At 44.0% G+C, this 23932-nt stretch overlaps 1 protein-coding gene and 1 long non-coding RNA gene across 8 annotated transcripts in view; one reads left to right on the forward strand and one right to left on the reverse strand.

Moving 5' to 3' along the window:
- The first annotated feature begins 3297 nt into the window (after positions 1-3297).
- The window catches only part of LOC308475890, a 33304-nt gene continuing 12669 nt past the window's right edge, over positions 3298-23932 (forward strand). The window contains exons 1-3 of one of the 5 annotated variants that reach the window (XR_013985486.1): positions 3298-4254; positions 5203-5610; positions 6164-6270. This is a non-coding gene — a long non-coding RNA (uncharacterized lncRNA). Of the gene's footprint in view, positions 4255-4310; positions 5611-6163; positions 6271-23932 lie in introns of those variants that run through there. The other 4 variants (XR_013985487.1, XR_013985489.1, XR_013985488.1 and 1 more) reach the window with 4 other exon arrangements.
- Positions 11467-23932, reverse strand: part of CLYBL (citramalyl-CoA lyase) — a 201332-nt gene continuing 188866 nt past the window's right edge. For all 3 annotated transcript variants that reach the window (XM_081003224.1, XM_081003225.1, XM_081003223.1), the window contains exons 7-8: positions 23735-23859; positions 11467-11850 (exon numbers count right to left, since the gene is read on the reverse strand). In XM_081003224.1, the coding sequence (XP_080859350.1) occupies positions 11755-11850; positions 23735-23859 (221 nt within the window). In that variant the 3' untranslated portion in view covers positions 11467-11754. The remainder of the gene's footprint in view (positions 11851-23734; positions 23860-23932) is intronic.

Genomic DNA, 23932 nt, shown 5'->3' on the forward strand with positions numbered 1-23932 from the left:
CAAATACACTCCGAAAGTTGAGGGCGCGATCCAGCCGAAGTTATGCACGTTCCGTTCCCGTTAATTTCAACAGGACAGTAAAGCTTTCAGCACCTTCAGTGCACCTTCTCTGCGAAATCAGAGACTACATAAATTTGGCTAGAACCTCTGCTTTCTTCCTGTCGCCTTTAATGATTCTCTAGAGTTTTTTTTATTTTTAATATCCCATTATTTTTTTTGCAAACCAAAACCTGGTAGGGAACGCAGGTTTTAGAAACCTTCTCCGCACCCAGAAATTTTAACCATTCCACATAAAAGGCTATATTTTAATTCCACGGTCCCTGTCCCATATGTAGCCTTCTGGGAAGAGCATTCCTTCGATATGCAAGAAAAGCAGGGTTTCACGCCTTCCCTCCCCCTATAAATGCACCCATTGCTCGCTGTTGAAGTAAAGACAGAATGTCCCAGGACAGTCCTCAACCTTGCAAAAACCCTTGCAAAAATTCCACCATTGCTCATACGCCCCCTTTTGCTCCTGCAGTTAAACGAGGGATGTCCCCAGTTGTCATTAAGTTCTCCCAAGAACAATGAAGACATGATGTGGTGTTTTGTTTTTTTGCGGGGGAGGGGGAGGAAATAACCCCACCAGGCAAGGGATTAGGAGAATACCACAATCAGTATCTCCAGGGTACAATTGAGAATAATGAAGAAGAGAAAGGAAGACAAGGAGGGGAGAGGAGGAAAAAAAAATTCATTTTCATTTCCTGTTCCCTGGGGGGTGCCTAACCTCCTCACAGTCTGCCATGAGTGGGAGGCTGAGAGAGGCTGCAAAGCGGATCACCTATATCAGTCTTTGCCAACCTGGTGCCATCCACATGCTTTGGACTACACCTCCCATCAGCACATACTGGTGGGGAGGAGGGGCTGTTGGGAGTTATAAAACATATGGAGGGTGCTAGGTTGGTGAAGGCTGACCTATCTTAGAAGTAATCTGCATTGATCATTCGATGGCAGTTAATTCTAAGAAACTAAACAGGTACAGAATCGCCTTCCTAGAAGAAGAAGAGGAGTTTGGATTTGATATCCCGCTTTATTACTTTTTGATTCCTTTTCCGCTTTTTGATTCCTGCCAACCTTCCGGCGGGAAACGGCGTTTCTGTGCGCTGCTCTGGTTCGCCAGAAGCGGCTTAGTCATGCTGGCCTCATGACCCAGAAGCTGTACGCCGGCTCCCTCGGCCAATAAAGCGAGATGAGCGCCACAACCCCAGAGTTGGTCATGACTGAACCTAATGGTCAGGGGTCCCTTTACCTTTACCTTTATCACTACCCGAAGGAGTCTCAAAGCGGCTAACAATCTCCTTTCCCTTCCTCCCCCACAACAAACACTCTGTGAGGTGAGTGGGGCTGAGAGACTTCAAAGAAGTGTGACTCGCCCAAGGTCACCCAACAGCTGCATGTGGAGGAGCAGGGAAGCGAACCTGGTTCACCAGATTACGAGTCTACCGCTCTTAACCACTACACCACACTGGCTCTCTAGAAATTATTCCTAGAATAATTTACCCCCGCCCCTGAGTTAATACTAAACGAATAAGGTGGGACGGGGGAAACTGTCCAGGGAAGATCAGAAAAGTGGTTACACCTCTGCTGCAGGAAAATGTCCAAGTGATTTTGAAATTGGCAGGCTCAATGATTACGGAGAGCAAGAAGGGAGTGTTTTTGTGGCACAGTGACATCCAAACCATATTTCACCAGACATCACCTTATTTCCATATTAACAGAATTCTGGACTCCAAGGGCCCTTTTCATTCATGGGCCTGGGTTCTGAGACCAAACATCTCATATATATAACCCCCGAAGTGCTGTAAAAGTAATTTAAGGTGATGGTGTTAACAATCAAAACCCTAAGATTTTGGGACCAGGCAATCTGAAGGACTGCCTGCATTAATGTGTGATTGCCCCAGAACCAGATGCCCTGCCCTCTGGCCCAACACTGAGAGCCAGTGACTATCGGGGACAGGGCCTTTTCTGCAGGGGCCCTGCATCTCTAAAGGAACTCCAGACACCTCCAGCCCAGTTGGTTTCTGGATGATTTAATAGCTGTTTAATCTGCTGTGTTATTTTTATCAGTTGAAATAGTTGCTGCTGCTGTTTTAAATGCAGTTTTTGTTACTTTTGTGCAATCTTATCCCAGGTTACATCCACATCAAACATTTGAAGCACAAGGATGCTTTAGCTGAGATTCATGCACTGCAGGGGGTTGGACTGGATGACCCTTGGGGTCCCTTCCAAATCTGCAATTTGCTCTTTTACCACTTTTCAGTGCCCAAGTGTCTCCATGATTGTTCATTTGTTAAAGGTGCTGGGAATTGTAGGTCTGTAAGATTGGTACTATTAACAAAGTGTTATTATTATCATCGTCATTTTTAAAAAAACTGAAAGAAACTTACAAACCACTGCAAACAAAAATAACACATCCACATGATGCTGATGCAAAAACTATGCACACACTAAGCAAAAGAATGAGATATCATTCTCTCTCCCCCCCACTCCCTACTTCTCTCTCCCACAAACCACCAATGTAGAAAGGACTCTATGAATTGAAAAGAGTCATATGTACCTTTGTTATCCATGATGAAAATCTTTCAATGAAAACAAATTTTTTAAAGAAGCAACTTACAAAAAACAATTCCCAGAATTCTTTGGGGGATGCCATGATTGTTAAATGTGTGTTGTGCTTTAAATGTGTGTTGCTTTAAATGTGTGTTGTGGTTGTGGGAACATTGTTTTACTGCCTATTGTAAACCACCTTTGGGAGGGTAATTTATCCCGAAAGGCAGGTTTTCAAATCCATTAAATAAACAAATAATTTCCAAGCAGTGGTTTGTAAACTAGTCCTCAGTGAGGTGGAAAATCCCAAGTCGAGGCTGTATCACTTCACTCTGTACCACATGGCTGAGAACACCATTCAGTCCATGCATAAAACTGCGTTGAGCCTGCTACCGCTTCTCATGAATTCCCAAAATCTTAAAAATTAGGATGACAAAGCAACTGTTTTTATTAGACATGAATAAAACACATGATCAAGAAGGAAGCTTTTTGAATAGCCTAAAAAGCAGGAAGAAACCACTAACCAAGGACCCCTCTAGTAATGTTGGAGTCTTGCAGCTGAGTATGCACTCTGCTTCCATTAAAATAAGTACTGTAAATGAAAACGACTTTTTTTTCAGGGGGGTTCCTGCACACTGCGGATCCTCTGTACCAAGAAAGCAGCCCATTACTGTAGAGCTGAAGAAGAGCTCTTCTTGGAGCGACCTGGGACACAGCAACACTTGGGTAAACGCGAGAAACGTGTTAAGCCAGTAAAATTTTCATGTGAACCTGGGTTGGCCCATCCACACATTCCACCGCTGCAAACTTACATGATTTGCTATCCTTCAGTCGACAAAGGAACAGCAGCCAATCCCAACCCTCTCTGAATCGGGACTGGAGGAATCTACTCAAAAACACCTGGGTGCCCAATGGGGCGCATCACTTGCCCAGGGAAGGGAGGGAAGGAGGCGACACCCCGGGACTGGACCGGGTCTGTATAAACTTTTTTTCCCCCGGCTGGTGCGGAGCTCGCTCTCCTCGCCTCAAAATAACCTTCGGCAAAGTTTGTAAGGACTCATTGAGGCCTTGACGCGCTTTTTGGCCCTTTCGCCCGGTAGGCGCCTTGCTGCGCTCGAGTCGACGACCCCACTTCCTTTCCCCCCCCTGAAGGCGCGGACGCCTTTGAGAAGACACGGCCAAAACAACAACGCCAGAGCCAAGGGGGCAGGCAGGAATTAACTGCCTAGCTCGGTAACTTAGCAAGCCAGTCAGTCCATGGCTGAGGTGGAGGAGCCCAAATTATCATGGCCACAAAACCCGATTATAATAATAATAAACTCTGCAACCCAGACAAAACATTTATCTCCTCGCCGCTCTGCCACAAGGACCCGCGTGGTCAGGATTCATGGCGACCCTCCGATTCTGTGGAGAATGGTCTTTCCTCATGCGTGTGTGAGAGAAAAAGAGAAGGAAAGGTGGAACCGCATTTCGGACACTTTAATAAGGCTAGTTAAACTCTGGCAAGGGCTTGCAGCGCCATCTTGGATCGCGACTGCTCAGAAAGCAAGACCTACTGATTCCTGGACTCAATCTTGTTCAGCTTCCTCCCGTTAATCTTGCTCCGGAGTTGGAGAGGCTGCTTGGCTCCTCGGCTTGCTAACCGAGCTTGACTTCACGGGAGTGCAGGTTTGTGTGCGCGCGAGCGCGCATTTTGGTCCCTGGGGCCTTTTGGTTTTGCTAACTGTCGGAGGGGGAAAAAACCCAAAACAAGGATTTAAGCAGGACGCAGGAGCGGCCTCACAAACTAATGGGAGACATGGCCCTGGTCCAGGGGTTCCCAAACTTGGGGCGCCAGCTCTTCGGACTACAATTCCCATCATCCCTGACCATTGGTCTTGCTAGCTAGGGATGATGGGAGTTGTAGTCCAAAAGCAGTTGGAGACCCAAATTTGGGAAACCATGTGTGGTTTTTTTGCAAATCGTTCGTTAGGATCATCCAGATCAGCCCCCCTTCTTCATTTTCCTTTCCCCAGCCTTATTTTTTTCTGGCACCGGGGCTGCCTGGCTCTCCTCTGCTCTCAGTTTCCTCCTTGCTAGTAGGCCAACGCTGGTGCAGCATACTGGTGCAGGTTACTCGAAAGGACGTCCCTTCCACTTCAAGGGGACTTACCCCTAAGCGTTCATAAGATCGAGACTTTTAAAAACAGCCGGTTTTTAAAGCGGGGGGAGGAAAGGAGGCGAGGTGGCTCACGTCCTTTGGAAGGCTACACCCTCCTTCGTTAAAGCCCCACCTTTTACGCTAAATGTCTCTAGGGATTGGCCACTCAGAGCTGAAGGCGCTCTGTGCATGCCCAGGAACATTCAACTGCAGATAACTAAGAACAGGTTCATGGTGCTCACATTCAGCGTTCTTTCCCTAACACGTGTGCGTGTGTGTGTGTTTTTAGGGCGGGGGAGCCACTTTAAATTTAATCAGTCGACAGGCTCAATGACTCCTCCCCCCGCAAGTGTTTTCTATTTACCCGTTTAAGCAAACAGAGCAGCTTTCCCGGAGCGCCCGTCTTAAGCGCAGCTTGTAGGTCATGAAAAGGTTGGGGCCCGGTTTGCAACTCCGCATTCTGCTAATTTCTTAAGGAACACTCTTTGCGGGGCCCCCGCACAAAAGGCGATGATTTAATGAGGAGGAGAAACAAACTGGCTGATTGTTGGCGCTCGCAACTTCCTCGGGAGTCCCCCTGGCAGCCACAAGCTGATCTCTGCGCCTTCAATGCGGCTCGCCTTCGGGAGGAGAGGCCGGCCTGAATAGAGGACAAAGGCGGCTTGTTCTGTTTATTTACCCTCCCTACAAGCTGGGTTAACCTCTCCCAAACAGCCCAGGCTAAGCCCGTTAGCCGCACAGCCCAGATGACCCGCTGCAGAATCGCCACTGTCATGCAAACGAGCCTCCTCGGGCCCCGACGAGAAGATCCACCAGCTTCACCCTCTCCCCAAGCAGGCTGGAGGCGGGGCACCTAGGGGTGGGACAGCGAGGATGCCTCGCGGGTAAGTCAACAGCCCTTTCCCACGTACTTGAGAGAGATCACCTTCCCTCTATGGGGGAAGAAACGATGGTTGCTTTATTGGAGAGAAGGTGTGACAGGTCCCAGGGTTCATCACCAGGTGGGAAAGACTGAAAACCTGGGGGGAGTTGCTGCCAGTTAGTGGATACAATGGTAGCCTGCTTCCTGAGTTTCTGCTGTTTTGGGGGAAGGTCTTAGGTCAGCGGTGGACCATTTGCTTTTACCCCCAAAAGTTCCCAGGTTCAAAACCCAGCTTCTCCAAACCCACCCACCTACAACTCTGGGAAGGATATAAGAGATAATCTGAGTACTGAAGTAAGTTCAGAGTCCCAGCCACAACACTATTTTAATCCTAAAATTGTAGAATTGAAAAAGGACCCCTAGGGTCATCTAGTCCAACCCCCTGCAATCTTGTTTACTCATTAATCATTACTACTAAAGACAGTGGGGTTTTCTTCTTAGTGAGCGTGTTTAAGCTTCTGACTTTAAATAGGTCTGCCCTTAAAACACTTTGAACTTGCCCCCTTTTTATTTAGATGATGCTTAGAGAAGCAAAGGTCTGTCAACGCCTCCGGCTCAAATGCTCTTAAAAGAGGACTCTTGACTGCATTAAAGATAGCCTGGATGGAGGCTAGAGAAGAAGGTGAGAATAAATTAGCACTTGTGGCTCCACCCACTTTTACTTTCCCCGCCCACCACTGCCCTGTGGTCTCTGGAAGGTTGCCTACAAGGGAAAGTGGCCATGGGTTGGAGAAGGTTCCCTGCCCCGGCGTCATAGTTGGGCTCTTGCGTGGGTTGTCTGGCCAAGCAGCAAGGCGACATGCTTCAGGCAAGGCCATCAGAGTGGGGATAGATGAAGGCAGTAACTGGTGCATGAATGGCCTAGTGAGTCTGTTTAAAAGTGTTGGTCCTAGCAAAGGTGTGTTTGGGCTCTAACTGTGGTAGCAAAATGCCTCGGGCTGGCCCTGAACTCTTGGCCTGGTTCTATCTGGCATTGGAGGGGAGGACCATATGTAGCTCTGGTGGTGGTGATCTGTCTTGGGAGGCAATGGAGGAGTGCGCCTTTGCGGGTGGAATCAGGCTGTTGGATGGTAGAGACAGACATGGGAGAGACATGTTTTGTCGCAGCTGGGGCAGATGAAGGCGTCCGGTTGTGCTGCTGCAGATGCACCATGGCCTGCCTTCTCTCTGCACTCCTCCCAGTGGTCATTCCTCCTCTGGTCACTGCTGTGGATGCTTGACCTGATTGCCAGTCTCCAGGCACTGCAGTCGGCTGCAAGGGATTTCCACATGGCAGGATTGATGTTGCCAGCCTTTGTCTCACGTTCAGTGTTCAAAATTAGCCAGATGCATTTTGCACCTGGCTTTCAACCACTTGCAACCAACTAAAGATGCCTGGGTACCAGGATGGTGCCTGACATATTCACCTCCTGGGGATCTGGACTGTGTTCACACACCAATACTCCATCCTGTAGAATTCTATCTGTTATATTTTATCTGCATAATCAGAATGAAGTTCTGGTACCAAATTGCTTTTTCTGTGCAGCCTGAGCAGGAGCAATCACCATTAAGAAAGAGGTCAGAATAGGCCAATATATATGTGGACTGTCCCTGGATTGTTACTCTTCTCCTTTAAGTTCTCAAAGATCTTAACCTAGCTCATAGGCGTAGACAGGATTCATGTTGGGGGGTGGGGCAGAACCAAGCTACCTGCAATGTGTTTGGTTAATTATTTTTATATACTTGATTTGGAGGAAGACAGCTGCCCATGACCTAGCTCAAGGTTGTCCTCTGAACTAGCCAGATGTTTAACCGTGAATCAGTCACAGTCAGTCCATTGTTTGAAATGCTCCTCAGTTTCAGCTCTGTTAAATCTGGTAGCAGGGCTGGGATGGAGTTCTGCCCCAGGCTGAAGGTACTGCCTGTAAGAGCACATACTACTGGACTAGATTCAGGATGGGAAACACCTGGCACTCCAGATGTTGCTGGCCTGTAACGCACATCGTCCCTGACCCACTGGCCATGTTGGGGGCTGATGGGAGCTGGAGCACCACAATATCCGCAGGCCACAGGTTCCCTACTCCCAGCCGAGGTGGATCAAGGATCTGATAGTAGTCAGGCAGTCTCATGTGTTATGCTTTTGGATCTTTAATCCCTCTTTCCACAAAATGTTTCTGAGTACATACACAAGGTCACACACAGCTACCATGGATTAATCAATATTGAGCAATTACCACCCATAGTTCTCTACTCCCAATTGTTTATGCATTTCGGAATCTGCCCTTGCCAATAAACTTTAATGGAAAAGCAGACCAAAGAACTGTTTCCCCACAAGGTCTGGGAGGTACTGCAGTCTGGCTATCTGAAGGGGCTTAAGTGGCATGAAAGTTTGGAAAATGCTACTGAGCCCTAGTTTTCAGAAAGCTAGGAAAAAGAGCTTACCAACCATTGGAACTTTTGAGATTCAGCTGCTCTTTACTTTTGCGGGAATTGTGAAAGCAAAGCAGGATACGTTGAGGGAAACCTGATGGTTTGACTTAACGGGCAGAATAGTTATCTTTAAAGGCTGATTTTAAAAACCTTTTCCCATGTACATTATTAGAGAGCGAATTGCTTGCCGTGTACGGATCATGCAATGATTTGAATTGCTCAATGTGTGTCTGTCGCGGCAGAAAATGTACTGCTTCCAGGTCTGATGAGAGGCAAATATGGGACAGTTCCTGCTCAGTGTTCAAAATTAGCCAGGCACCAGATGCATTTTGAACCTGGCTATTGGCCACTTGGGGACACGGGTGGCGCTGTGGGTAAAACCTCAGTGCCTAGGACTTGCCGATCATATGGTCGGCGGTTCGAATCCCCGCGGCGGGGTGAGCTCCCGTCTTTCGGTCCCAGCTCCTGCTCACCTAGCAGTTCGAAAGCACCCCTAAGTGCAAGTAGAGCAGCTTCGTCACGCTGGCCACGTGACCCGGAAGTGTCTTCGGACAGCTCTGGCTCCCGGCCTCTTAAGTGAGATGAGCGCACAACCCTAGGGTCGGACACGACTGGCCCGTACGGGCAGGGGTACCTTTACCTTACCTTTTATTGGCCACTTGAGACCAAGTGAAGATGTCTGGGTGCCAGGATAGCACCTGATACCTCCATCTTCTGGAGGTGCATGCCTGGGGATCATTGGATCTGGACTGTTTTCACACACTAATACCTTATCCTTTGGAATTCTAGCACTTATATTCTATCTGCATGATTGGAATGAAGTTCTGAAACCAAAATGCTTTTTCTGTGCAGCCTGAGCAAGAACAGTGAAAACCTTATAGTTAGTAGTAGTTTTATAGTAGTTGTCTTCACTTACCCCACCCCACTGCCCCGCTCACAGATGTGAATAATATTCTTATGTTATGAATGAACCTTTTCACCATTAAGAAAGATTGGTAGGAATAAGCCAATATCCCTGTGGACTGTGCCTGGATAAAGTGACTTTTCTTTAAGTTCTCAAAGTTCTTAACCAGCTCAAGGTAGTCCTCTGAATGTTTAACTGAGAATCATTCACATTCAGTCCATCATTTGAAAAAAAAAAAAAAAAAGACTTTAGAACTGTCTTACCCCAAAAATGGCAACTAGATATTCCATTTTGGTGACTGTAACCTTGGTTTGGGACGCGGGTGGCGCTGTGGGTAAAACCTCAGCGCCTAGGACTTGCCGATCGCAAGGTCGGCGGTTCGAATCCCCGCGGCGGGGTGAGCTCCCGTCGTTCGGTCCCAGCTCCTGCCCACCTAGCAGTTCGAAAGCACCCCTAAGTGCAAGTAGATAAATAGGTACCGCTTTATAGCGGGAAGGTAAACGGCGTTTCCGTGTGCGGCGCTGGTGCTGGCTCACTAGAGCAGCTTTGTCACGCTGGCCACGTGACCCGGAAGTGTCTTCGGACAGCACTGGCTCCCGGCCTCTTACGTGAGATGAGCGCACAACCCTAGAGTCTGTCAAGACTGGCCTGTACGGGCAGGGGTCCCTTTACCTTTAACCTTGGTTTAAAGAGCCATTTGGTGCCTAACTTACATATCTGAGCTTCTAACACTGTTCCTGACTCAAAAGCACTGTTGTGGGCAATGCTAATTCCGTTCTAGCTCCCTTGTGCCGCATCTCCTGTAAAGCAACATTCGTGACGCACCCATCATCATGAAGGATTAGAGGCAAAGGGGGTTGGTTGCAGGCTTCTGAAGGGGTTAGCTAATCCATATTAAGTGGATTTGAGTTTGCACGCTTGGTCTTAATTGCACGGATGGTGAATCAAATCCATTAGTGGTGATCATTACAGAAGCAAGTGATGGTTTATTTTGGATTAATCCAACAGGCCTTCAGATTTAAATGACTTAAATTGGGAAGAATTATGGAGGGCAGAAACCTAGTGGATTCCTCTACCTTCAAAAGTTGCAGTGTGGAACTTCCATAAATATGGCCTCCCTCTCTGAATTCCCCCCTTTGCAACTTTTAAAGAGATTGCAGGAGTCCGCTTGGGCTGGAGTTGGGAAACGGCTTACCATGGATTCAAAGGAATCTATGAAGGGAATTGCAAAATGTTGCAGCGTGGACTGCTCCTTTTCAGGGTTCCAGCGAGCCATTCCTTTCCCCAGGATACTCCATTCCATTCTGCAATCCCCTAACATCTTGTTTTCTGTCCTCCCCGCTGCAACAAACCCTCAGCATTCCATGGCCCACTGAGCATGCTCAATTATCATTTAGTTTCTCCCCACCCCCTGGCTGCTTTCCCCCCTAAAGTTTTAAACTACTACTGCAAACCTTGGAGTCCCCCCAAACCTGCTGATGCTTCCCTCTTATATGTGGATGGGGCCGTTTTGGTTGCATACAGACCAGCACCCTGAGAGCTCAGATCACTATTACTATGTACTTAGGTCCTGGTTTCCTTCTGATAAGTGCTTCTGTGGCCAAATGTATGGCTGTTTTCCACTGGAGTGACGGGCTGCAAAGGAAAACAGAGCTCTCGTACTTTTCATACACTGCAATCCTATACAGTACATGTCTAGTGGTGGTTCCCTCACTACGAGAAGTGAAGTTACAGGGAAGCAGGCAGAGGGTCTTCTCATTAGTAGCGCCCACCCTGTGGAACGCCCTCCCATCCGATGTCAAGGAGATAAATAACTATACAACTTTTAGAAGGCAATGCTATATAGAGAAGTTCTTAATGTTTTCTTATGCTCTATATTGGAAGCTGCCCACATTGGCTGGGGCAAACGAGTCAGATGGGTGGGGTACAAATAATAAACTCACTCCCAGATAAGGGAGTGTAAATGAGGTGCAGAACCTGTAACCCTCCCAGATGTTGTTGGGACTCCAACTAACTCTTCTCATCCCTACCCAGCATGGGATGATGGGAATTGTAGTTCCACATCATCTGGAGGGCCACAGGTTCCCTACCCCTGGTGTATAGGATTGCTGCTACTGTTGTACAGAAGGAGGGCTTTTTGGAGGGATGGGTTTTCTCTTTTGTATGACAAACTCTACCTCCCCCTTCTATGCCTATGCAGGCGTACCTCGGAATCCGTTCCGAAAACGTTTGACAACCAAGATGCGGCTTCTGATTGGCTGCAGGATTGCACTCAGTCAGAAGCCACGTCGGATGTTTGGCTTCCAAAGAACATTTGCAAACTGGAACACTCACTTCCGGGTTTGTGGTGTTCAGGAGCCGAAACATTACAGTCGCAAGGCATTCGGGTTCCAAAGTATGATTGTAAAGGGTTTGAGAACTCTGCCCTCTTTTTTTTTTTTTTTTTGCCGCTCATCATTCCCCTTCGCCTGGAAATCTTACAGTAAAAAATTAATCAGACTTGGGTTTCTGCACCACTTTCATTGGTTGTTGTTTTTAATGTATCTGTTCCCCGCACAAGTCAATCTCTGTTTTCAGCCGAGTCTTAACAAGTGAGTACAATGGGAAAAGGGCTCTGATCTTTCCAATATATGGTTCATGACAAGGAAGAAAAATATGTGGCAATGTTCAAGGGCAGGTAAACAGTGTTTTGTCGAAGTGTGAACGGTTGCATTTTTCTTCCTCCCAGTTATCATATTATCCGCCTTCAAATCACTCCTGGAGCCTCTCTAGGGGGAAGCTTCATTTAGCAGATCATTTTTTCTGAATGGCTGTGGCAAGACTAACAATGTTCTGGGCTTGCTTCAGTAATGGCATGTCTATCATGCTGCCGCGGAAAGTGAAGGCACCCTGGAAAAAGAAAAAAAGAGAAACAGAAAGAAAATACCAAATGCCAGACCATCAGCATCTTAAAAGGGACCTTGGGAAAGGAAAATTGCAGGCTTGGGTTAGCTTTTCATACATTGCCGCAAGACAAGAATCATTAGATCCCACATGAATCAAACCGCGTGGTCTTCTGCTGGCTTTAGAAAAAAGCCAAGAGGCACTGACAATAATAAAAGGGAAATGTACGAAAAACAAACAAAAGATGTGAGCGTGTGAAAGACCGAAACAAAAAACCACTGTGCGTAGAAAAAGACATATATTTACCTCCGAGCCAGAGTCAGAAATGACCCACAGGATGAAATACATTGGCTTTTGGGATGGGGTGGTGGAACTGGGGGTTGGAGGACCCGTATGATTGATCCTGTCCCTTTCTTGAAGAGGGGGAAGCAAAGAGCACACTGCCTGCCTGGACCCCCGAGTCAGGGAGCTCTCCCTTCATACTCCCCAGGAAAAACTGAGCTGAGATGGGTGAACGAGAACAGTAGCTCGCAATTATCACAGATGATGTCTAGCCCATGCCAGCGTTAAGGTGTCCTGGCAATTCCCTCCCCTCCCCTCCTGCGACAAAGCACCTGTCTTTACCAATTGGGAAAGTGACTTTTAATAATATACTACTGCTACCCACAGGGAGCATTTTCTCCAGCAACAGAACTTTGAACTAGTTAGAAGGCTGGCGAAGCTGTGTTGCCATGCAAAAATCTGCCGCAGGATTGGAACTGGCAGGAATAAGGGGACTTGGTAGTCTGTTCCAAGGCGCAGTGTTGTTGCTGCCAATTTGCGATTTTCAAACTGGTTTGCTGGTTATCTGTTGTATCAACATTACCGGTTACCTGTAACTCGGCAATTACAGGGCAGGCGTGGGGAACGTGTTGCTCTTGAGGTGTTACTGGACTACAACTCCCATCATCCTTGGCCACTGGCCATGTTGGCTGGGGATGTCCAACATCATCTGAAGAGTCTTGGGTTCCCTGTTTCTGTTTTAGAGGGGTGTTTGGGGGCTTGTCTAATATTTATGAACCTGGTGAAATTTCTAGATTGGTATACAGTGAATCTTTCCCTGCCCAATATGTTGCCATTGTACATACCTGGCTTTGCAAATGGCTAAATTTAGATTGTGGGCTGCCAAATGAGTTCAAGCATACAAAACTCTGGTTGGATTTCAGTCGGCTTCTTTCTATAAATAGCTATGAGTGTAGTTCATGGATAATGCTGATCTCTCTCTCAATGTAAGAGAAAAAGTTTTGCCACAGTTGGAAAAGGAAACAAGCCACGTCTTGTGAATCATGGAATTGTAGAGTTGGAAGGGACTACAAGGATCATCTAATCCAGTGATGGCCAAACTTGGCCCTCCAGTGTTTTGGGACTACAACTCCCATCATCCCTAGCTAACAGGACCAGTGGTCAGGGATGATGGGAATTATAGTCCCAAAACAGCTGGAGGGCCAAGTTTGGCCATCACTGATCTAATCCAACCCAACCCCCTGCAATACCCTACTGTTTTGAAAAGGCATAGAGCTAAGGCACATCAGTGGCATCGCATGGATTTCCAAACTGCTTAGAAAAGCCAAATGGCTAATGCAGAGGGATAACCTACAATTTGCTAAAATGGGTGCACAATCAAAAATAAAAATTATGAAAAACAGTACAACTGAAAGTAATTCACTTCATCCAAATGACTATTTAATGCAAGATGTTTTGAAGTTTATTTTATTTTTTACCAAGTGCACATTTTTTGTAGCTCACTTAGTACGCAATAATCATTTATTACTGCTATATTAAGACATAAAATCATAGAACTGTAGAGTTGGAAAGGGACCATGAGGATCATCGTATTTATCCCTTCTTTCCTTCCCTCTCTCTTACTGGATTTTTATCATTATTTAACATTCTTGTTTTGAATACAAAAAAATACAAATAAATTCTTAAGTCTAGCTGGATAACTACAACAAAAAGTTAGCCTGAAACAAAATATTATAAAATAGCTTTTTAGTTGCACACACCTTCAGAACAATGCAGATAGGCAGAACAATCATTATTCATTATTATTATTTATCTCTGCCTTTCTAGGCATTGTATGTTCAAGGCGGCTAAATCTTCACTGCATACTTGCCCTCATAAGTACAACTGGAAATTTTGCTGTAAATCCTCACTTCAGTAGCTGAGACTGTTTTGTTTTTCTTTTTTGTGGGGTGGTAGTGGGGAATGTTGCAAGAATTCACATGCAATGTAACAGTGAAAACTTGATCCCAGTAGTATCTGCCATTTTAGAAAGCACCAATTTAAGCAAACTGCACTCCTGGAACCATATTACTAAAATAATAGGTTGGAAACCTAAAGGAGGAAACTGTAGTGTAGAAAACGTCAAGGAAATCAAATGAGGGTTAGAGTGCATACATGTTCGGTTTTCTGGTGGGTTTAGATAAGTTTGCTGGGGGGTGGAAATCACTAAAAATCCTAATAAGAAAGTAGGAAATATATTTTCCTAGCATTGATCTGCAGCATTGAGAAGGTTGAGTCAATAATGTTTTAAGTTTTGTTTCCTGCAGCAAACTCAGTTAAATTTATTTACAGTGCAATCCTATGACTATCTACTCAGAAGTAAGTCCTATTAAATATAATAAGAATCATATAATTGTAGAGTTGGAAGGGACCACGAGGGTCATCTAGTCTAACTCTGCAATGCAGGAATCTTTTGGCCCAACATGAGGCTCAAACCCAGAACCCTGAGATTAAGAGTTTCATGCTGTACGGATTTAGCTATATATTTTAATGTTGCAAACCGCTTTTGAGACCTACATTTTGAAAAGTGGGATAGAAATTTGTAAGTACAGTGGTACCTCTGGTTGCGGATGGGATCGGTTCTGGAGGTCCGGTCGGATCCAGAGGTTTCAGCAACCTGAGGATCGCTTCTGTTCATGCGCAGACCGCTTCTGCATATGCCTGCAGGGTGAACCCCGGTAAAATAATTATGGGTTTGCCGTGCGTGCATCCCAAAGTTTACATAAACAGAGGGTTATGTAAACAGAGGTACGACTGTAAACTAAGTGCCAGTGACATTGTCCGCTTGGGCCTTTTGGGCACTTTCCTTGGTAGATTCCACCAAAATTGAAATGCTACCATTTGAGATAAAAGACTGGGATCATGGGTTGCTGCTGTTGGGTTCTAAGCAGAAATGTGTTTAATCGTAACTGCAGGCTGCCCAAAGGGTTCTATTCAGATGCCGCTGATCATGGCTGAACCAAGACTACATTTGGGACACATTGAATGGGGAAAAGGTTCCTACAAAAAGCCAGATTTTGATAAAGGGATCAGTATTGTACAAAATCAAAAAGATTTTTTATTTTTACATTGGCATAAGAGGAGTAACAATGGTGGTACATGATACAGATTTCAGGGCAAAAAGGTTAGCGTGGAGAAGGGAATTAGGTGGAAATAATGCTTCTAGGAACTGAACTCAGGGAGTTTCTACAAATTCCGTAAGAGAAATTAGCAAAATACAGGGATGGTAAAAGGTAAAGGTAAAGGTACCCCTGCCCGTACGGGCCAGTCTTTCCAGACTCTAGGGTTGTGCGCTCATCTCACTCTATAGGCCGGGAGCCAGCGCTGTCCGCAGACACTTCCGGGTCACGTGGCCAGCGTGATAAGCTGCATCTGGCGAGCCAGCTCAGCACATGGAACGCCGTTTACCTTCCCGCTGGTAAGCGGTCCCTATTTATCTATTTGCACCCGGGGGTGCTTTCGAACTGCTAGGTTGGCAGGCGCTGGGACCGAACGATGGGAGTGCACCCCACCACAGGGATTTGAACCGCCGACCATGCGATCGGCAAGTCCTAGGCGCTGAGGTTTTACCCACAGCGCCACCCGCGTCCCACATGGATTGTAATTTGTGTTTATTAGGGATCTCCTATAAGTGATTAAACTGCTTCTAGGAACTCCACCCTGAACTTCGGTTTAAAAGAAATTGATCTATGAATGACTCAAGGTTTTGAAGGTTGAGATTCTAAACATTATTGCTTATTTACATAATCCTACCTTAAAGCCAACTGGCTTTAGGTGGGGGAACTGGTCCTTCAGTCGTTATTGGGCATCAGCTCCAGCCAGCATGGCCAATGGCCAGGGACAAGGGAGGCCACCCAGAGGGGTTCAGCCCCCCCCCATCCCTAATCCAGGCCAGAGACCCAATGAAAGCATATGGGGCATGCTCTTTCTGAAGAGGTGCCAGTATAGGCAGTGCACAGAATCTGAACATCATTATTAGTTTCTCATAACTGGATTGTTTTTATTCACATGTGTGCACCTAAATTATGAATGTAACGGGTAGGATGTTAGCAGTTGAGAAGAAGAGTTTGGATTTGATATCCCGCTTTATCACTACCCGAAGGAGTCTCAAAGCGGCTAACATTCTCCTTTCCCTTCCTCCCCCACAACAAACACTCTGTGAGGTGAGTGAGGCTGAGAGACTTCAAAGAAGTGTGACTAGCCCAAGGTCACCCAGCAGCTGCATGAGGAGGAGCAGGGAATCGAACCCGGTTCACCAGATTACGAGTCTATCGCTCTTAACCACTACGCCACAAATTCGAGCTCAATGCAGATCGCCAGTGGTTTTGTTCTAACCCTGTCCTGCAGTAACACTGCCTCTCATGAATACTTCTGGATCTCAGCTACTGTTTTATTTTGTAAACCTCATTGAGATGGTTTTTATCTTCTCAAGGTGGTGTAAATATATAGGAAATAGGTATACATCTTAAGGATCCCAGTCCCCAAAATTTAAACTATTGGCAGTGTTATTCCAGGGGGGCTGAGATATGGACGGGGTTCAAGGAAATAAGGCTAAAGTAGTGACAGGCAGGACAAATGTCTTTGTAAGCCATTCTGAGTCTCCTCTAGCTTCAGAGTCATCTTCCGAACCACAAAACCGAATGTGAACAAAACGTTGCAATTTTCGGCCGATAAAGCTTTGTGGCAGGCGCGGGCGCTTAATTCTAGCGAAACCCATGCCAAATACAGTGAAATGAAAAAAATAACGCAGGATTGCTGCCACTTAAATTAGCTGAAATGATATTTAGGCTGTATTGCTTTCCTTTGTGTGCTCTCAGTATGCCCCGAAGAAGGCCATCTGGCCAGAACATTAGTTCTTTTGTTACACCCTCCATTGGAGGAAGAAAGAAAGAAGGCAGCTGAGCACCATTGTACCTGTGAGCACTGGGGGGAAAAACACACCAGATATTTAAGGTTTGGAAGGTATGCTTTTCCAGCGCTCTTGCTGCAAGCCAAATCTATATCCTATCATGCTCAGCAGCTCAGCCTGCCACCATGAGCAGAGTGTGAAATACACATTTCCACCCCCACACCCTTGATATTTCTCCAGTTCTACAGGGATCCAGGTTTGGAGGCAAGGGAGGGATAGAGGGAAACAATATCAGGGTAAATACATTTTGCATGGTTCCCCCATATTTAGACTCAGTGAGTTTGCATGCAGAAGGTCTCGGGTTCAATTGCTATTAAAATGGTCAGATAGCCAGGGCTATGAAATGCTGAGAACTTGGAGGACTGTTGCCAGCAATGCTGGCATAGATGGATCAATGGGTTCACTGGCATAAAGCAGTTTCACATGGTAATCTTTGCTACCTGAGGCCAGTTAACCCATTACCCTACTGTACAGAATAGGGCACCAAGCAGATTGTGGTTTCAGTTTCCTGGGTGTGTTTCTCTTTGTTGATCAGTGTTTCTCAGAAAGTAGTGGCTGGTCCATTATGAGATAAGGAGAGCAGTGGCCATCCTGGGATTTAAGAGTAGATACCCTGGTACCCTGGGAATGGTTTTAGCTTAGAAACAAGGTTTTCCAAATACAATGAAAACCATGTATTTTGGATTCAGCCATCCAGGTATGATGGAAGTGGTTGTTGGTTTCAAGCAAAGGTTGTATTGTGGCTTGTTCAGTCCCACCACCACCACACCAGTTCCCTTCATTCTTCTGTGAGCCTCTGAAGCCTAGTATTTCCCCCTCTCTGCCCTATTCCATCTTATGTGGAAAGACACTGGCTACTGCAGCCAGTTTCACACAGTATGCTAAGGCAAACGAACCTTGACTTGGATAGACCGCATTGAAGAGAAGCTTGCAAACACTTTGCTCCTATAAAAATGTAAATGGACCCCTGACTATTAGGTTCAGTCGTGGCCGACTGTGGGGTTGCAGCGCTCATCTCGCTTTATTGGCTGAGGGAGCCAGCGTACAGCTTCTGGGCCATGTGGCCAGCATGACTAAGCCACTTCTGGCGAACCAGAGCAGCGCACAGAAATGCCGTTTACCTTCCCGCTGGAGTGGTACCTAGTTATCTACTTGCACTTTGACGTGCTTTCGAACTGCTAGGTTGGCAGGAGCAGGGACCGAGCAACGGGAGCTCACCCCGTCGCGGGGATTTGAACCGCCGACCTTCTGATCGGCAAGTCCTAGTGGTTCTGTGGTTTAACCCACAGCACCACCCATGTCCCTTTGCTCCTACCTGGTCCTTTTTGCTGTCCTGAGCTAAGCCAAGGTTTGGCTTACTGTATCATCTGAACTGGAACTCAGGGTTAAGCTGCATGAATGAATATAATTGTTGGACCCGTATCCAGGAGATACGGGTGTGAAACACCTTTCACTTTGGATGTGTTTGTGTAAAAACTACTTTCTCGTCTTCTGTCAAGAAGAGGTAATGTAGAACATGCTGAATAAGGCAGAAAGGTATGATAAACTGGCAAGTCAGGGTATGACTCCACAAGTGGTAACAGGATTCAGTATTCAATTGTCTCTCCCAGCTTTAACAGAAAGCAGTAGTGGGGCTGGCTTTCCATGTACCCCCAGAAGTATGGCACAACCCTCTAACTAGCATCTGATAAAGTGATTATCCTTTATATATCTTCCCACACCACAGTGGCTCCCGTTTGTATTATTTTATTTGTGAAGACATAGAACCAACTCCATCCGTAAGGATCAGAGTGGTTCATAATTATTATTTCCCTTATTTATAATTTTCATAGCTCACCAGTGTGGCAATTATTTCCATTTTACAGATGGGAAACTAAGATTATAAGATTGCTTGTTGCCCATTGCTACCCAGTTTCTCTGTGGCTGAGTTGCCCCAAGGCTGTGTGCACCCCAAACAAAAAGCAAGTTTTTGAGCTAAAATGGATGGATTCTGTAACCAATATATATTATACAGATTAAGTTCATTTACTGCATTATTTTGCATAATGTATTCTGTTGTTTTTACTCAGCTACATAATTTAGTTTGAGAACTTTAATCTTGGGGAAGGACAAGGATCTGTGTGGAGCACCTCACTTAGTGATCACACAAAATCTTACTTGGCCAGGTATTCAAGAACTTGCCCCATATCTCCTGGTGTCCGGCTCACTGTAGGAACAAATGTGTGTTACTTGACTGACATGGTACCATTTGTCATAAAGTTACCTACATATTTCCATTGTAGGTTTTTATTTTACTGGAGGTACTTTGGTTTAAGTGAGCAGAATCTACTTGTCAAATGGTAGTTACACTACCTTGCTTCTAAACTTTTTCTGTCACCACGTATTTTCCAACTTTCACTTTAGATTGTTAGAGTCTTAGACACAACTGTCAACGTTTCCCTTTTTTTAAGGGAAATTCCCTTATTCCGAATAGGATTCCTCACAGTTGACAGCTATGGTCTTAGGATCCTGGTCTGCATTCATCTCTAAGACTTTCTTCCTCAGAATAATGGTCCTGATCCATCCCTAGTCAGGTGTAAATAAGTTTGCTAGTATATTATGCAGGTAAGGGAGTACAAATTCAGATTAACATCAGAATGCCCACCCTCTCTTTGTAAACAGCTTTGGTAAATTTTATGAAATAAAAATAAATAAATGTGACTGTTCCTCCGATTTACGTCCAGGGCTCCCAAAATATAAACCTGTTTCTGCATGAAAACCTTCTTAGCTGGACTAGCAAATGATAACTTTTGGTCAACCCGAGCGCATTGCTGTTCTCTGTTGAAAATGAGTGACAATTGTTTCAAAAATAGATTTTAAAACTTTATTTCAAAAGGTAACGGGTGTGAGTCTGTGTAGTTATAAAGGTTATTAAAGATGAAAACAGAATAGAACATGCATAAATAACACAATATTTTATTTTATTTTTAAAAAAAGCATAATTGCATATTCTTTTCTAATTAAAAAATTATTCTTGCACTTCTATTGTGCATTCCTATCATAGTGAAAGGCAGTACAAATTATTACAAATAAAATTCTTTAAAATGCTTAGTAATATTACCTCTGAATATATTTATCACTGTATTGCTTACAGCTTAACAGAATTTGTACTGTGATGTTTTTATGAGCTTTAAAAAAAAGGAAAAGGGAGAACTAAGCAAAATTAGTACTATAATACAGGTGAAATATAGTGTTTGTTTATTGATCTCTGTCAATATGGGGGGGAAGCTATGTGAATATGGGATATAATGAAATATATGAGCTATAAATGAAACACAGATATAAGTGATACATTAGTGTATAAACATTTCAATATTTTGTTAAAAGTAACTGACTGGTTTAGCTGAATGATGGGTTGAATTTTTCCAACATTCAAAGAAGCAAAAACAATTTTTTTTATCCCATTTACATCAAATCTGAAGTTGCTACCTGAACATAATGTAAGTCGTCTTCTGTTACTGTAATAGCCATTTATTTTTTACTCAATTTCTTTCTGATTTCCGTTAGTACTTCTTACTACGCCAAATCTTTCAGTCACTTAAGAGGCAGGAGGGTAGCTTGGATTCTTTCAACAACGGCTGCTCTGTACTTTCCAAACTCTGATAAATTGTGTTACCCGATTGCTGTGTGTTAATATAAACTATTGTTGACTGAGGGCATCGAACTTTGTTCACTAAGAACTTCCAATTAACAACAAACTGTGATCCCAGAGGCTCAAGACCAGCAATTTATCTGTGAGCAAACTAGTCACTCTAATCCTTTGCATTTCAGGTTTTCTTTTCCAGGCTTTCAGTTTTGATTAATAACACACAGACACACCATGGAAAGCTTAACAGTGTCAAGCCAGAATAGTGTTTTAGCTCTGCTGAAATTAAAGATTTGGTTTCGTGAAAGGAACAGGAAGGAATAAGATGGAGACTGCAGAATTGCTGGCAATGTGGTATCTATGCATTGGTTTTCTTGTAAGGAAAAGAAAGTAATATATTAGCAATACATAACTAGAACCTTTCAGGACCAGGAGGCTCAAATCATGACGAAAATTTTAATGCCTTCTTTGGACATGCCACACAAGTCTCCTGTTGTGAGAAGTAGTTCTTTTGGAAAATTAAGCAATCATACATGACCAGATCTCTTCTTAAGTGTCAGGTTTTTCAATATACACACACTGATAAGTTTTAAGGAAATGTTGATCAAACAGCATCTTGTATCTCCTCACTGGGTGAGAACAGTTCTTTGCTGAAGTCAATGGCAGAGCTCTCGCTCGCTTTGATGAGGTCAAAATTTAATCCTACAGTGAATGGCCAGTGTCATATTTATAAATACTGGGAGTTAAAGGTGGGGTGGTAAAGAACTTGCGTATTTCCACAAATTTCATTCAATTGTCAGCAGGCTAAACAGGGTTGTGTGCATTGCAAAAGTGTTTCTGAACTATCAGTCTAACTGCGGGCCACATTCCTCAATTGATTCTAAGATCGTTGCAAATCAGTTGCTGCATCTAAGAAGCAATTAGGGTGGTGAGTACAAAAGTCTTTGGAAGAACTTAGGAAAAACAATGCAAGTTTCTTCTATGTCAGGTGTGTAGTGGTATAAAATGATAGCCCAGCAAGGCTTTTCATATGGAAAATGTACATGGCTCCCCAGTGCAAAAGCAATAAATATAAATATTTTGCCCCTTTGATCACTCCCCACATTGTCTTTCTGTGTAGTCTTCATAAGTCCCTGGAAAATGTTAGCTGCCATATGTACACCCTATTGGCACTGTACACACACAGATGGGTATAGAGAGATGGCTGCTCACAGGTGTACAGAGAAAATGCAAAAAAATAAAATTAAAAAGCTGTTAGCATATATATTTTTAAAAATATGTTTCACTCATTAGAGGCTTTAAACATATGAAATAAGGTGATCAAAACGAAAGATATGCAAATTGATATTTCTATAAACCTTAATATAGCATCTGGGTTTGACATTAGAGTTATAGTTATGTGATAAACCATGGCTTAAGACAGAAGGGAAGCTTCCTTATGGGTATATGGCAATCAGTTTATCTGAAGGAGTAGGTTTGATGATAAAATGGAAATATGGTGGATTTCATATTGCGGGAATGGGTCATTTGGCACGCACTAGCAGGATAGAAACATGTGAAACTATCGCCATATATTTTCACAATGCAATCTAGTGGGATTTGTAAGGGTTAGGAAGAAGTGCATATGCATATATACACACAAATATCTCTTGTGCGCGTTCAGATTTGCTAAAGATGTTTCCTTGGCAATTAAATATTGTGTAAATTGCACAGAAAGAATCACACGTTCTCTGCTGCACTTCTGGACACTGAAACTTCGCTGGCTTGATAACCATTTCAGATTTTGGCTCTTGCTAGAAGAATCACATTTAATTGCAACTTTCCCCTGCCCCTCCCCCCCCCCCAAAGTGGCAAACTACATTATAGCAAATAACCTTTAAGATAATTAGCCGACAATGCTGCAACGAGCATAAAATTTTCCTTCAGGCGACCCCTAATTTAAGTGTTACTGGCACAAAGTGAAGACAGATTGTGCTTCACCACCGCAATGTTTACATAGCAGAAACCCACAGAGCAGGAAACAGGAGACTCAATGATGCACTAAATTAGGAACAATCATATTCAAGAAGTAATTTGCTTTCTTTTCTATCCAAAAAACCCCTCCAGTCCAAAAATAAGTTCTGAAAAATAATAATTCCAAATTTCCACCTGTACTTTGAAATCAGCTGATGTCCAATTCTGTAAGGAGTCTCATAGCATGGAAAACTTGACTCACAAATGAGCTTTACACCCAGAAGTTTCTCAAAGTGTGAAAAACAATAATTGGTCTCTCCTATTTAGGAGTTGGTGTGAAGAAGACAAAGAAAACCCAAACATGATTGTTTTCTTGAAGTTAGATGGAAATGAAAGCCGTCTGAGGAATTAATAAATAATACAGCGGCACAGAATTAGTGGGGTTTTTTTCTTCCTTTTTTTCCTTTATAAAAGATCTTAGTCAGATATAGTATTATTTGAGTTGATTAAACTAACTAGATCCCTAGGTGCACTATCTACATTGTTTATTTACTTAAAAGCATTTATAAACCGCTTAATATTTTTAAAAAGAATCTCTTAAGTGGTATACAAGATAAAAACAAAAAACAAAACCACTAAAACAAAAATGCAACACAATACGACTGTTATACTGAACAGTAGTATAAAAAGCATTGGAAACAAATGAAAACAAGAACCCAGCTAATTCCAACAAATCTTATGCATCAGGGAAATCACGGAGAAAAAGACATGTTCTTAGAATGCATCTGAATTTAAGGTGTATCATTTAAAGTACGAAAGACAAGAAGCAAAACTCGGGGCACATGACTGAAACTGCCATTTAAAATGAACAAGTCATAGGTTTTGATATAAAACGGCTTTTCTCTCAACAAAATGCAAGTTACTTATTTTTTTGAGTAAATATATGCTAGTGTATATTCTATATAATACATGTTATGTAATGTACCCTTTATGATAACTTGAAAACTTGAAAACACTTTTAAATTTTCTTCCATTTGAAACATTATATATAAAGGAAACATAGTATGAAAAAAGGGGTTTACCTTCCCTATGCGCTGATGCTCTTCAAATGCTGTGATAAGTTCTTCTGCCCACATAATTTTTTCAGGGCTTGGTGAGAACTGTTCCTGGACAACGGCAACTTGATTAGGGTGAATCACCTGCTTACCTACAAAGAAGATTAATAACCCCAGATTTAAGCATTTACTAACAGATGCTCTAGCAAAATGTTCCAATCACTT

The sequence above is a fragment of the Podarcis pityusensis genome, assembly GCF_964106645.2.
Source record: "Podarcis pityusensis genome assembly, chromosome: 4".
Classification (NCBI taxonomy): Eukaryota; Metazoa; Chordata; class Lepidosauria; order Squamata; family Lacertidae; genus Podarcis; species Podarcis pityusensis.